At 36.3% G+C, this 15,346-nt stretch overlaps 4 protein-coding genes across 4 annotated transcripts; 2 read left to right on the top strand and 2 right to left on the bottom strand.

Annotated features, from left to right (window-relative positions):
- Window positions 1–1,467: 1,467 nt before the first annotated feature.
- LOC107489685 (protein PSK SIMULATOR 3) lies at window positions 1,468–3,219 on the top strand. The gene has a single exon (XM_016110436.3). It carries the CDS (start codon window positions 1,694–1,696, stop codon window positions 3,140–3,142), a length of 1,449 nt encoding a protein of 482 aa, XP_015965922.2. The 5' UTR covers window positions 1,468–1,693; the 3' UTR covers window positions 3,143–3,219.
- A 2,493-nt stretch (window positions 3,220–5,712) lies between these two features.
- Window positions 5,713–8,455, bottom strand: LOC107489686 (1-aminocyclopropane-1-carboxylate synthase 6). Its single transcript, XM_016110437.3, has 3 exons — window positions 7,905–8,455; window positions 7,650–7,769; window positions 5,713–7,346 (listed from the first exon to the last, which is right to left on the bottom strand). The coding sequence occupies exons 1-3, from the start codon at window positions 8,340–8,342 to the stop codon at window positions 6,324–6,326; spliced, it is 1,581 nt and encodes a 526-aa protein (XP_015965923.1). The 5' UTR covers window positions 8,343–8,455; the 3' UTR covers window positions 5,713–6,323.
- An 825-nt stretch (window positions 8,456–9,280) lies between these two features.
- LOC107489688 (uncharacterized) lies at window positions 9,281–11,500 on the bottom strand. The gene is made up of 5 exons (XM_016110440.3): window positions 11,031–11,500; window positions 10,749–10,950; window positions 10,560–10,628; window positions 10,346–10,472; window positions 9,281–10,103 (listed from the first exon to the last, which is right to left on the bottom strand). The coding sequence occupies exons 1-5, from the start codon at window positions 11,281–11,283 to the stop codon at window positions 9,600–9,602; spliced, it is 1,155 nt and encodes a 384-aa protein (XP_015965926.1). The 5' UTR covers window positions 11,284–11,500; the 3' UTR covers window positions 9,281–9,599.
- A 1,214-nt stretch (window positions 11,501–12,714) lies between these two features.
- On the top strand, window positions 12,715–14,532 carry LOC110281546 (uncharacterized). The gene is made up of 5 exons (XM_021143879.1): window positions 12,715–13,020; window positions 13,120–13,197; window positions 13,297–13,573; window positions 13,683–13,764; window positions 13,851–14,532. The coding sequence occupies exons 1-5, from the start codon at window positions 12,715–12,717 to the stop codon at window positions 14,530–14,532; spliced, it is 1,425 nt and encodes a 474-aa protein (XP_020999538.1).
- Window positions 14,533–15,346: the final 814 nt, after the last annotated feature.

The following is a 15,346-nucleotide window of genomic DNA, read 5'->3' as shown; positions in this document are numbered from 1 at the left end:
GTGTAATGAAATACCCTAACTCTACACTGTCAAGAATGTTCAAAGCTAAATATTTCAGATATACAGATTTCTTACATGTAGAGATAGGAAGCATACCGTCGTGGGGCTAGAGAAGTGTTCTTGAAGGCCGCAAGGTGATTGAGAAAGGCTTGTTATGAAAAATAGGCTCTGGTGCTAATGTCCGCATCTTCCATGATCCCTGGCTCCCACCACCATTGCCATCCAATGTCCTTCAAGCTGCAGTGATAATCCCACCGAATCTGCAAGTGTATTATATTAGTGCGCTACTAAATCCTGATAGAAGCTGGAACAGAAACCTGATTGAGTCAATTTTTTCAGTTGATATATGCAATAAAAATTTTTCCATCAAACCAACAGAGGAGGAGGATGAAGTTAATTGGTGCTGGACAAAATCTGGTATATACGAAGTTGGGTCAGGATACAAAGTTGCTTATGGGGTCTTTCATTTTCCTATTTCATTGATGCCTCAGAACATACAGAACAACAGAGTACGGAATAACATTTAGGAATTGAAATTACCTCATAAAATTAAGATTTTTTTATGGAAGAGTCTTCATGAAAAGCTTCCAGCTTTGCAACAAATCCATAGCCGGTTTGCATCCACCACCGCCACTTGCCCAAGATGCATGCTGAAAGATGAATCAATTTCTTATGCCTTGTTCCAATGTCCTCTGTCTTTAATAATCTGGAGTCTAAGCTTAATAAATCCTGACTTATGGCAGAGAGAAGAGGAGACCTTCATCAATTGGTGGCAACGAGTCTTATCTTGGGCAGCGGCTCAAATCGAAGGTAGACAAAAGATCCTCTTTATCGCGGCGCTGTGTTGGAGCACTTGGAAAGCGAGGAATAGGTGTGTCTTTGAGAAGCTAATAAGCCCAACGCCGGAGATAGTACAAGAAGTCAGCAATTTAATGCGTGAACTCAATAGCCATACCTGATGAATGTTAATAATTTCTCTTTATTCTTACTTTATTCTTTTTTAAGTTATTTGTCTTCCAATCACATTTGGTGATAATTAGAAATACTCAACTTCTTTTATACTTTCTTATGGAAACATTATTATTTTATAATAATAAAATAATATCTATCTTTTGAAAAAAAAAAAAAACATACATTAATATTTTAAACATTATAACCATCATTTTTACTTGAAAATATCTTTCACATGATTAATTATCTAACAAGAAAAATGTGTTCATACTTGATATAAAAACACATCCAAGACCAAAACACAATAGAAAAAGGTCCCTTTTTACCAACTAAGAAATCAATAATACAAAAAGGAGCAAAATATATTAACCAGGTGCATTGAAATCTCAATCCACCAGAGCTTAAAAGCAAAGAGAGGGGTTTTCAATCTTCATGATTAGTGAAGCTGCTGCTTCTTCTTCTTAACTAAAAATGACACCATAACCAACACTATAACCAAAGTGCGTGCATGTGGGATTGTGGGGCCCAATTAAGTCTGACCCTCCAAACTTTAAATACTCTCAATCTCACTCACCTCTTCACCCATCAAACTCTTTCTCTATCAGAATTAAAACACTTCAACTATTTTAACCTTTTTCTTAGTTCATGCATTTTCACAAACACATGGTGCTCGCACCCTAGCTTGCAACTAAACAACGATCTACTCTTCATCCTTCGAAACAAAACCGAAACTTTTTTCACCATGGCCTTCGATTCGTGGCTCGGTAGGGTAAAAACCGCGCTTTCCAACGGGAAGAATCCCAAGTCAAAACGCGTTGCCGTTTTGTCATTCGAGGTCGCCGGCGTCATGTCGAGGCTCCTTCACCTCTATCAGTCGCTCTCCGACGCCGCCGTCGTTCGCCTTCGAAACGATGCCGTTTCTCTTGAGGGTGCATTGAAGCTCGTTTCCAACGACGAGTCGTTCCTCCTCAGACTCGCCCGAGCCGAACTCGCTGAGTCAGTTCGAGTCGCGGCCGGCTCTGTGTCCCGACTCAGCTGCATGTGCCACGACCCTTTTCTCCGATCGTTCCACCGAGTCTTCACCGAGTTCGCTAACTCGGGCTACGACCCACACGCGTGGACACTCACCAATCCGAAGGAAATCGAAGCCAAACACAAGAAATTGGAGCGTTACGTGTCACTCACGTCAACGCTTCACAGAGAAATGGAAGAGCTTTCCGTTCTAGAAAGTGCGTTGAGAAAAGCACTTAACCATAGTAGTAACAACAATAATGGTGAACCTGAACCTTGTTCAGTTAATAGTAAGGATCATCAGAAACTCTGTGATCTTCAGCAAAAGATTTTCTGGCAGAAGCAAGAGGTTAAGGAGTTAAAGGAGAAATCTTTGTGGAATAAAGGTTTCGATGGCGTTGTTTTGTTGCTTGTTAGGTTTGTTTTCACTGTGTTAGCAAGGATTAAGGTTGTGTTTGGAATTGGGCATTGTGTTCCTTATTTGTCTCGTAGTTTATCAGCTTCAGCCACTGTTTTTCCCTCTGATCAAAATCCCAATAGTGAAAATTATGCTATTCATGTTTCTAGACCGTTCAAAAGTTTGAAGATTGATGGGAATGGTGATTTGGGGTGTGGTAGTTTTTTTGAGTCTAATTGTAAGTTATTGAAGCCAATGAATGGTACTTTAGGTGCTTCAGCTTTGGCATTTCATTATGCCAATTTGATCATAGTTATGGAGAAGATGATAAAGTCACCACAATTGGTTGGTGTTGAAGCAAGGGATGATCTGTATGCAATGTTGCCAAGTAGCATAAGATCATCACTGAGGTCAAGATTGAAAGGTGTTGGATTCTCTGCTTGTGATCCTGTTCTTGCTGGAGAGTGGAGAGAAGCATTGGGGAGGATTCTTGGTTGGATTTCACCATTGGCACATAACATGATTAGGTGGCAGAGTGAGAGGAGCTTTGAGCAGATGAACCTGATGGTTCCAAAGACCAATAGTAATGTGTTGTTGTTGCAGACTTTGTTCTTTGCAGACAAAGAGAAGACAGAAGCTGCCATAACTGAGCTGCTTGTTGGTTTGAACTATATTTGGAGGTTTGAGAGAGAAATGACTGCTAAGGCTTTCTTTGAAGGGTGCAACAACAGTTTCAATGGCTTGTTAAATGTTAACCATTCAGAAACCCAGTTAAGGACTTAACTAAGTAGATCATCATGGGTTTCTAAACTTTTGTATGACAGTCATGAGTAATGCAAGATATAGACATTTGACAAAAATTTTAAGCTGACTATATTTAACATAATTCTCCTCTTTTATCTGAGATTGGGGTTCGGATATGCGAAACTTTGTAACAAAGTTTAACAGCTGAGTTATCTGTTATTAATGCTAAGTAGCTAGAAAATAATTAAAATTCTCTTTCTGAAATACTGAATAATAGTTTTATTAGATGGAAGGAAATAGCACCACTTGTCTACCTATCCAAAAGTAAGGTTTATGTTATATACTTATATCATTATCAGAAGATATTAGGAGTCCATAGGATTTTATTTTTCCTTTGCTTTATCTCCTTCAGTTCTTCCCTTCTTATTTCTCCCATTCTAATTTGTTTCTACCAATTTTGTGTTGGTCAGGAACATAGATGTATGTCTGTGACATGAATTTTTAGTGAAATTCCCTTAATCATGTGGAATTATTCCTACAAAAGTTCCCTTATAATTTTATCATCATCTACTGTTGATATGCATAGTTTAATCCTGTTGGTTTCTGTCGCTGCATCAATAGTTTTAGATTCAGTTTTCTACAGTTCATGTGATGAGTAATAAATTACTAATTATATTATGACCAACCCTACCATACTGATGGCACTAATTTCACCATTCAGATTGGAGTGGACCCTACTAATTTCTACATCTCACATTCTCACTACCCTATAAGTTCATATAGGAAACTTCTTTAGTTCTTTTATTTCAGCTAATCAATAATTTGCAAATTGATAGATTAAAGTCAGATAATTGGGGTAAACATCCTCATTTGCATAAATGTTTAATTTGATTAAGTTATTCAAAACTCAAAAGCATTATTTTTAGCAAGGACAAAATTCAAAAACTCTTCTCTTCCAACTTGTTGGTTTCTTTCCTTTGTTATTTTTCTGTTATACTAGGTATTGATGGTCTTTTTTCTTCTTTTGATGGATCTTCCTTTTACTAGCAGACACAACAGCTCACAGTTCTGCGAATAATAAGTGGTCCTATGTTCAATTTTCCAGTAAATGCCACCACCTTTTCCAATTTGTGTAACTGTAGCACCCTACACAACATCATTGGCCAAGCAACTTTTTTTTTTTAATTTCTTTATTAAATAGCAGGTTATGAAGGAATAGATAAAATTATATTATTACCTCTAACCCCTTTTATTCTATTTCTTTTCTTTCATTTATATTCTTACTCTATTTCTGTTTGTTCAGACTTGAGTAGTTCATCAAAATAAAGTTGGGAAAAAAAGAGAAAAAGAATGCAAGATGTATTGAGATCTTTAATTTTATTTTAGTGCTACTCACATGAAGATAATAGTTAAGAAGTTGACACGTATTATGTTAAATAATTTAATCAAATATATCAAATCATTCGACAATTTTCAGGTATTATTTTCACATGAAAACATCTTTACATGAGTAGTCATATTTTGTTTTAGTTAGAAACACAGGATTTACTATCAGCAATAGGGATTAATCTCTTCACTGAGAGAGCATTTTAAAACGATAAACAACTAGTTATAAAGTATTGATAGGGATTGAATCTCCAATTACATTATTAAAGTAAGAAATTAGCTACCATGACACAGAACTCATGCATATATATCTTGAGATCTATGAGTAGTAGTTCTCAATGCACTTGACCGTTGTTGCCGCCATGTGGTGATGGAAACTTGATTCAAGTGGCCCAAAAGGGCAATTGGCACTCCCCATAGTTCTTCTACAGCATTATAGAGTCCAAGTTGAAAAGGCCCTTTTTATCTCCATGGATCAAATGCCATTATATAGTTTAGCAAAATCGACAATAATTTTAAATTTTTTTACTTTGACCTTGACATTCTATCTAGTATCCAGCCATGTGCTGGTAACATGGATGGAGAGCATTCAAAATTTTGATATCACTTTATGAAGACATAAAGGTTATAGACATATAGACTATTTTAGGATTGGCTTTGAAATTTAATTTTTTTTTGCATTGACTGTATAAAAACATTTACATTGATAAAGCAATAAGAATATTATCTTCAAACAACAAAGACATCCTTTTTTCACTAGCCTTTGAGTATTAATTAATGATACCTTTTGACCCAAAGATATTTAAAAGATAAAAACAAAATAAAATCTCTCCAAATACAGGAATATCTCATTAAGCAAAATTATTCAATATCATTCCACAGAGAAAACATGTGATAGTCTAAAATAAACCCTGCATTTATAATTTTATATAACAGTGGTCAAGAACAATTCGTGCTTCTTTCATAGAATGTCCCTTTCCTTTGTACATGTCCAAGTCTGGCTTCCATAACTAGAACAACTGAACAAGTGGTGCTTCTTAGATCGATTCTATTAGATTTGAACATCATGATAATATGTCAATGTCATTGTCAATTTGTCATTCAACTAGCCCACCAAAACCAACAATGAATGAGAAAAACGGGTTCCCCAATGATAAATTAACTCCCCAATTTTTCTTTTTCTTTCAATTATTTCTATCATATAAAGTTTGATTAAGAATAAGTTAAAGAAAAGAAAGAGATGAATGAATGAATAAATTAATTGATTAATCTTGTACTACCCCAAAAAGGCAGTGTCCTTTAGACCTTCCTTGGATGTACCAAACCAAAAATCTAATTTTATCCTAGGGAATACTGAAGAACCACAAGATTATAAAATCTGCAACTGAATTGATTCAAATTGCATTTTTTCTTGATTGCATAAAAGTGAATATCATACCAACTTTTATTTTTTTAGCCTCAATTTTGTGCAGAAAATCACAAGAAAGCAAACTTTGTTGGATCCTGCACCTTTGCATGAGTGGAACTGGCCTAGCAGGTTGGTTGAGGCAAAGTCGATGGAGTACATTCCAAGGTCAAAACTGGACTGCACTCTGCACTCCAACAAATTCTCATCTTCGATCTGCCTACAGAATTTAAATCCACCTCTTTCAATTTAGATCTCTCTTGCAAACTTTTTTGGGGTTACTCCGTCGAGGTTGCGCATTCTAATCAAAATCCTGGATTCCAGAAGATAGCTAAACTTGACAACCAGGGGTGTATATGTACCTTTTACAAAATTCCCAAAAGCAGCAACCTCTGGTAAAACCAAATTTGTCAGGAAAATAAGTGAACTTCAACTAGAGGATTTACAAACTTCAACAACTCTCCTAATCCGTTCAATAACTAGAGGAATCTCGTCCAAAGACATAGTAGTAAAACAAATACGAAACCATCCGGGTTCTATGCAATGGCAGGCTGATCCGGGAGTAATATTGATCTTAGCAATACTCATAAACTTCTCCCATAGCTCAAGTTCTCCTTTCTCACTGTAAGGTTTGATTAATCCACTCATATCAGCCCAACAGAACATACCACCGCTGCTCTTGGCACACTTAATTCCTATTTTACTTAAAGCATCCACAAATTCATGGTGTACTTGGCGCATTCTGTTCCGGTTGGTTTCAAAGTAATCCTGAATAAATTTTTTATCCGAAAGCATTGATGTAACTAGCCTCTGAGTTGGAGCAGATATAGAAGAAAATCTACATAACTTCCTAGCAGTAGCCAAGACATTCTTGTTGAATGAATATATAACCCCAACTCTAAAGCCAGCTAGTGCAAGGTCCTTGGACAGCCCATATATTATATGAATTCGTCTGTTGTCTATATATTCTGAATCCGACTCAAGAATTTCAGCTACGCTGACAAATTTCTCACTTCCATACGTGGAGCCTGCAAATACTTCATCAACAATGAGATGAATATTTTTATCTTCGGCAAAGTCTATGAGATTGTAAAGCATGTCCTGTGTCAGCATATTGCCAACAGGATTCGAAGGGTTGGAAACAAGAATTCCGCGAACCTTGACTCCTCGTTTTCTTGCTTGACTATATGCCTGTTCAAGAGCTGTCATACTTAGATTAAAATTGTCAGCGCTGCGACAGTGAACAGGTATTAGATCTACCCCGGGACGCCATTTAACATCTCTGTCAAAACCTGGATAGTATGGTGTTGGGACAAGGAATGCATTCCCATGGTCTGCCAAGCAGAAGGATAGTATCTCAATTGCAGGAGTTGCACCAGCTGTTAACACCATATTAGATGTGTCAAAATGCACCGATCCTCCCATTACTTGATGCATAAAATCCGACAAGGCCTACAGAACCAAGCCAAACAATGCACATAAGAACAATATGCCCATAACTGAAATGACTGAACACCAAGCACAATACCATAACTGGAACCGAAAGTGACAAACACAGAACAGCATGCCCCAAAGGGTATTAATTTCCAAAACTGTCAATTACTCTGTGTTTTACAATGTTAATTACATGCAATGACTTACAGAGTAGATACAATATTCAGAAGACATGCAATTATGCAAATGCCACCATCCTCATTCAAAATTCCCTAAAACATAAATTGCATAATCCAATCCTAAAAGAAGGAAAATTCTTACCAGTTTGAGTTCGTCAACTCCATCAAATGCCTGATACGTTGCAATCCCATTAATACTCAAACCATCGTCACCACCACTGCCCCACTTCCGCATCCAATCCCCAATCAAATCCAAACTCAACTGAAACAAAAAAAAAAATTCATCAACAAAACGACAATTATTAATTTCTCTTTTACTATTTTTAAAAAAAAAGAACGAAAGAAAAAAGAACATCGTAGAATCCGAAAAATAATAATTAGAGAGAGAGTGACGAACCGTGTTATCGGACAAACCAAGCTGGATGATTCCATCGGGGTTGGTGAGCTTGTGATAGGGATCACGTGAGGCTCTGTTGAGGCCAACGTAGTAAGCTGAATCGTCGTCGGAGATGGTAGTGGCGAGCCTGGAGAGGCGCACGCCGGTGAGGGATCCCCTGGACGAGAGGTTGGAGCGCGACGGCGTGCGCGGCAGCTCCGGAAACGAGGAAGAAGGCGAAGGAGGGTTGGAGGAGGGGTGTTTGTCGTTGGAACGACGTCGTTTCTTGAGGTACAGCTGGAAGAAGTAGAACAGCGCACACGGGATTAACGACCCTAACAAGATTCCACCGCGACCTTGAACCACGCCTTGCAGCGGAACGATTAGCTTCATCCCTGTCGAAGATGAAGAAGGCGAAGAGGTTTTGGATTTGGATTCGGGTTCTCGGGTTCGGGTCATGGGAAGACCCGAGTGAATTGAATGAATGGAAGGAAGATTAGATGAGAGCTCAGAAGAAGAGAAGAGAACAGAATATCCACTCAACTGTGCCCAACCTTGCTACTCTTTTTTGTCTTTTGCTTTGTTTTCATAAAAAACAACACAGTTTACTTAATTAATTCACTTAAATATGTAAATTAGGTGAAATTTGAAGGAAAAAAATAAAAATATTATATATATAGATTAAAATTAATTATTATATCCATGTACCAAATTAGATGACGTCATATATGAGAGAATTTGATTAATATAAGTCAGTTTTTATACTGTAGATTTTTCCAGCATTTTCTATTTTGGGGGCTTATTAGTATAGGAAGGTTATCAGGTGTACCAGGAACATTGGTGTTCCAATTGTTTTAACCGTTGATCTGAATTATAAAATATATATATAATATATATTAATAAAAATCAACAGTTAAAATAACTGGAACACCAATGTTTCCGAGTACACCTGATAATTTTCCATTAGTATATTGCTATCTCGTTGGCTTCAACCGGATCCAGTCCTCGGAAACATGAACACACGTGATGATTTAATGTTTTCGTTTCTTTATTTTGGATTGTTGACTTCTTTAGATTCGGTTTTAAGGGAAAAACTAAAGACAGAAAGAGCGTGTGTTTAAGTCTTGAGTGGTTGGTGATATTTCATAGCTTTTTAGTTTTCTTGTTATAATTATATTAGAGTTGTTGCACAAATACTAATATCACTTTATAGTAGTAATAATATCATATTTCCTTTTGTTCTTAACATTACAGAGCATAGCTGCATAGTAGTTCAAATTAGAATTATTTTTTGTTAAAAGTGAAAGTAATAAAGTATATTAACAATGATTTTTCAATCTAAGTGACAGTTCAGTATGATCATAAATGAATGAGAACATAACATATTGGCGATTTTCACATGTACTTTCATCCAAGCCAGCACAACCCCACCAGTGTTGAAAAACCACACCATGCCCCACAGAGCTTTTCATCAGCCAAATGGAAATTCAGATTTGTTTCAAGGTATTTGTTATGATTGTAAGTGATAATTTTTTATAAAGAAAAAAATAAAAAAATAAAATAAAAAAAATTCTAATTGCATACATTGAAAACTTTTCTTTTCACAGAAAATATTTACCTTTAGCTCACTTGCAAAATTTCATGTGATTGATGTTGACAATGGTATTATATTTTCTCACCAATTCTCCAATGGAAGTGAACTAAGACTGCTAATTATTATGCAAGTTCACCTTCCTCTAATTCAGGAAATAGTCCACAGCTACCAATTAAATCTGTATAATTTGCTGTATTCTTGGCAAATTTATCCAAACCAAGCAGGTCATCAGGATTCATTTGAGCCATAAGAGCATCATAGAAATCCATCAAGTCTTGATCACTGTCAAATGCTATGTCTTTAGAGAGTTTTGCTTCCTTGTTTTCCGGATGTGAATGTTTAGTCAAAGTTTCTTCTTCAAGTATAGGCTTATCTGATGATTCATTTGATGCTTTTTCATATGCAGTGTTGTTGTTCTGATATTCTACCACCTCCTCCCTAAAAGGCACATCTTCTTGACTTTGATTACTTTCATTGTTGTGATTGACATTCTTATTAACTTCAAAATTGGATACTTGATATGGTGAGAAAACATAAACAATAGGATATTCCAAAATAATTATATCTGCAAACTGTTGTCCTATTGGTGCTTTCATATCCAACTCCTTCAAGGGTGACTTAGGACCCTGTAATAAATGAACTAGTTGTAAGGTTGAATCAAATTCATTGGATTCTAATATAATACTTTAAATATATCTAATCAATTTAACATAACCCCCAAAGACAATATTTGGTCCTGAGCATAAAGGGTATTTTATTCGTGTCTATATCTTAGAGATAAGTTCCCGGTAGCATGCTTTAAGTATAAGGCAAAATCATGATGTAACCAGTAAAAGTGACACTAAGCAATCTTAGTAAAGAAATCAACCTTTGGCCGGATAAAAAGCTTGAGAGAATCCAGCTGTTGCTCACAAAATTGCCTTAGCTGATGGTTCCATGGACCAGGTTTGAGGTGTTTCTCTAAAATGGAGCAGAAGCTTGCATTTTCATTGACTCTAGAAAACATAACATAAAAATGCTATCAAGAAACAAATTTGTGTATTTTCAGAGCATTCATTATTACAATGAAAAAATTGTCTTACTCGTGGTCATGTAGAATAATGTTGGTTGAGTGAAAATGCCATTCAATTGTCCAATATATATACTTCTTCCTGATAGCGTTGTACATATTTATCAGTAACTTGCTTAGAAACAAAATAATGTATCATATATCAGACACTAGGTATGTAGAAATAAACCCTTACATCATTTGATGAGTAAAATGAATATACCTTTTGTCATATTGAGATTGGTTATTCTGTCTTCTTGACATTCCACTGGGGAGAAAAAGAAGTTTCGTTCTTCTGCTCCAAGCAGCACTTTGTAGGCTTCTAAGGTGATGAGGCAACTTAAACATTTTATGCAAACCCAATTGAGTTCTCATTCTATGAGCAGATTCAACCACCCTCTTCACCTCCTCCAGCATATTATAATCTATATAACAAATATAAATATAATTAATTAAACTAAAGAACTATGGTATAGGATTCAATAAAGGGTGAAGGAAGCAGTACCAGATAATAGGATATTGTCATCAAAGTGAGAAAGAGGAACAAAGTGAGTGATGTTCCTCTTGCCATTACAACCAGTGCGAGCTTTGTGAAGTTTAACACAAGGAAGACTGCATGAGTGAAAGGAGCATCCAGGGCACTTGTATTTTGATGGCTTAGATTTGCATTCTTCACATGACAATGCACTTAGTTTTTTTGGTACATCATTTTCAACTTCTTCTTGTTCTTCTTCCCTCGTTGGCAAAGAATCAAACATGTCGTGTGCATGCAACAATTAAATGCGTTGTGGGTGCAGCTGCCACAGGGAAAAGAAAAAATTGGTTCTAGAAATTATAGCAAATTTTGGTGGATGAGACTAACGAGATAAAGTATTTAAGTTTTCCTGTGCATGCAATAATAAATTGCGTTTAGGGTTCCGCAGTCACAATAGAAAAGATTGAAAAATTGCTTGTAGAACAGTAGAAGTTATAGGAATTTTGGTGCATGAGAGCACAATAACGAAGTTTTTTTTGTCAGAGCACAATAAGGATTGGAATTGTAGTAGACACTAGAAAGCATAGACCAGGCCCAACTATAGTTTGGATCGGTTTAATTGGACGTTTTACTCTTATCCAAACAAATTGGAATATTATGACCACACACAAATTGGAATATTAATCTTTATTTTTTATTAAAAAATAATAAATTCAATTTTAATGCGCTATTAGTATAAAACAATTTCACAGGCATATCATGTTAGTAAAAATAATTATTTTTATAATGACTATATGAATAATCATTTAAAATAGTACATGTGATTAAACAATTGCGTAAAATATTTTATATTATTAGTATACATATCAAAATTAAACTAAAAAATAATTTCTCATTCCATTTCGATAATAAGTATCTCTTTCTTGTTTTAGGTTTATTGAAAAATGACAAATTCTTTGAGTAAAGGGGGAGAGAGGATTGGAGATTGGGTTTCGGTTTGAGCAAACAGCATACTTTTACGCGGGCAAATAGCCAAATATATGTAGTATAGTTGTTAGTCATGTTAACCCAAATTAATACAAGCACGTTGTGAAATTTTTCTACGGAAGCGTTCTCGGCCTTCCTCCCTATGCAAAACTCGCCAGTTGATAAAAATCGTGGCACAACGGAGGAAATCTTAGTAGATGGAAGCATAGCAGGTGCAGTGTTAGGGGGTTCAAAGGTGGCAATTATTGAAGATAAAAGTGTGCCAGTATCGCAAGATAAACCACCTATTGAGGTTGTGATTATGTTTAGAGTTTATGTTCTTATTTATTCTGTCTCTATTATTTATGGATAGTTTAAATATGATTGTTTGGAATATTAGGGGTGCTTCTAATAAGTTAGCCCGGGTGCATTGTAAGGAACTTGTTAGAAAATTTAGATCTGTTTTCTTTATTGTGGTTGAAACTCACTCCCCTTTTCAGCATTTAAAATTATTTTGGAAAAGGTTGGGGTATCACTCTGTTGGTATAGTAGAAGCAGAGGGGCATAAGGGAGGTATTTTATTTCTATTCTCTATGAAGGGTGTTTGTTGTAAGTTCATTGATGCTTTTGATCAGGGTGTTACTGTTGAGGTTCAATTTGATAATTTAATTTGGAGGTGTAGTGGTATTATGGTAGTCCTCAATTTAATAAAAAGATTCTCCTTTGGGATTATCTTGTTGCACAATCCATGGTTTTTCAAGGACCTTGGATTATTCTTGGTGATTTTAATGAAGTCAAATTTTCTCATGAATCTAAGGGCTGTCAATTTTCTCATCAAAGAGCAGACATATTTGCTACTTCATTAGGAGATAGTGGCTTGTTTGATCTGAAGACTATTGGGAGGCGGTTTTCTTGGTACAGGAGGATGAAAAATTATGTTGACGTGGCAAAAAAGCATGATCGAGTCTGTATAAATAGTAGTTGGTTATCTATCTTTCCAGAAGCTGATGCAGAAGTTTTAAATAGGCTTCAATCTGATCATTGCCCTATTCTGGTGCGTTGTAAAGGTCATCCTCAGCCTAAAGGGAATCAACCTTTCTGATTTGTTGCTGCTTGGACTACTCATCCTGGGTATAGGGATATTGTGAATCAGTCATGGTGGTCTGGTAATAGAGGAATTCATGGCAAGCTTTCGGAAGTACAGAAGAATTCACTAGAGTTTAACTCGAAGGTATTTGGTAATATTTTTGTTAACAAATGTAAATTAGAGCAGTAGATTAATTATTTACAAAAGCGTTTGGAAGTGGTGGATAGTATTTATTTACGTCAGAAAGAGCAACAACTGCTTGATGATTATAATAATACTCTAGTGCAAGAAGAGCTCCTATGGTTCCAAAAGTCCAGAGAGCAGTGGGTAAGGTTCGTGGATAGAAATACAAGATTCTTTCATATTCAAACTCTTGCCCAAAGGAAGCATAATAAGATTCATGGCCTTTTTCTCAAGGATAGAGTGTGGAAAACTGATCCAGAGGTTCTGAGTCAAGAAGCAGAGTCTTTCTATAAAAGCTTATTCTGTCATTTGGATGATGTTGATTTGGGTTGCCTTGGTGATGTGCCTCTTCCTTCTCTGAATGAGGAAACTTGCAATAATCTTACGGCACCAGTTACTATGGAGGAAGTCAGAACATCTATTTTTTCACATGAACTCTTTTAAAGCTCTGGGTCCTGATGAGTTTCAAGCTTTCTTCTTCAAAGAATATTGGGAGATCATTGGTCTTGATGTTTGGAAGATAGTTAAGTAGGCATTCTCCGGTGTTACTCTTGATCTGAGAATGTTGGAGACTTTACTGGTTCTTATTCCAAAGGTTGAATCACCGGTATCAGGCCGATTAGTCTCTGCAATGTAGTTTACAAGATCATCACGAAGGTCCTTGTTAATAGGCTTCATCCTCATCTTGTGGAGATTGTTGGCCCGCTTCAAGGAGGATTTATTCCGGGACGAGAAACTCCTAACAACATCATTATTGTTCAAGAAGTCCTCTACTTTATGAAGAAGACTAAATCAAAGAAAGGCACACTGGCCTTTAAGATTGATCTGGAGAAAGCTTATAACAGAGTTGACTGGAGGTTTTTAGCTCATACTCTTAAGAGCTTTGATTTTCCTATTCCTACAATTAATTTGATTATGAATTGTGTCACTGCTTCTTCCTTATCTATTCTTTGGAATGGAAATCGTCTGAATGGCTTTACTCCTAGCCGAGGTCTTAGACAAGGAGACCCTATGTCACCGTATCTTTTTGTGTTGTGTATGGAGCGATTGGCATGCTTTATTAGTCATCACGTTGATTTGGGCTTGTGGGAGCCGATTGCTATTTCTAGAGGGGGACCAAGAATATCCCACTTAATGTTTGTAGATGACTTGCTTCTATTCTGTAAAGCTACAAAGAGACAAGTGCAAAATATGATGTTAGTTTTAGCGACTTTTTGCAAAGTATCTGGGATGAAGATTAATGTGGAGAAGTCTAAAGCACTTTGCTCCAAGAATATCTCAGCAACTAGGAAATAGGTTTTCACTGGGGTATCCTCTATTAGATTTGTCCAGGACTTGGGCAAGTATCTTGGAGTTACCCTTAGCCATTCTAGGGTGATTCATTCATCTTTCAATGGTGTCCTAGATAAGATTCGGAGTAGGCTAGCAAGCTGGAAAGGAAGTTTACTCAATCGGGATGATAGACTCTGCTTGGTTAATTCTGTTGCAGACGCTATTCCCACGTACCAGATGCAGGTCTCTATTTTTTCCAAAGGAATCATTAGTAAATTGGAGTCTATGATGAGGACTTTTCTTTGGAAAGGACAAGTTGATGGAAGAGGATTGAATCTTGTTAGTTGGAAGGTACTGGTTACTCCAAAAAAATATGGAGGTTTGGAGATTAGAGATCCTTATTGTGTAAATATTACTCTTCTTGGGAAGCTAGTTTGGACTTTTTTCCAGTAGCCAAACAAGTTATGGGTCCAATTGTTGGATGCCAAATACCGATCATCTCTATATGACTGTTTTAGTTATTCTAAGAACAAGGACTCTCTCATTTGGAGGTGTCTTTGTAAGGCTTGGGAAGTATTGAAGGATGGGTTTGCTTGTTGTATTGGAGATTTGAACAAGAATTTTTAGTTTTCTAGCTGGAGGAGAGAATGAGGTTATCTAATGAGATGGATTATGTTCACATTTCTGATTCGAATCTCCGAATACATGATATTTGGTCGGTTGGTAGGTGGCATTTGGATACTCTTTATTCTCTTTTATCTCAAAATCTGAAAGGTAATATTCTTTCTTACAATCCAGATGAACAAGCAGGTCCATAAGTGGGTTGGTATTGGTGTGG

Source organism: Arachis duranensis, chromosome 5 (assembly GCF_000817695.3).
Source record: "Arachis duranensis cultivar V14167 chromosome 5, aradu.V14167.gnm2.J7QH, whole genome shotgun sequence".
In the NCBI taxonomy this organism is placed as follows: Eukaryota; Viridiplantae; Streptophyta; class Magnoliopsida; order Fabales; family Fabaceae; genus Arachis; species Arachis duranensis.
This window is presented reverse-complemented; position numbering and strand designations above follow the sequence as displayed.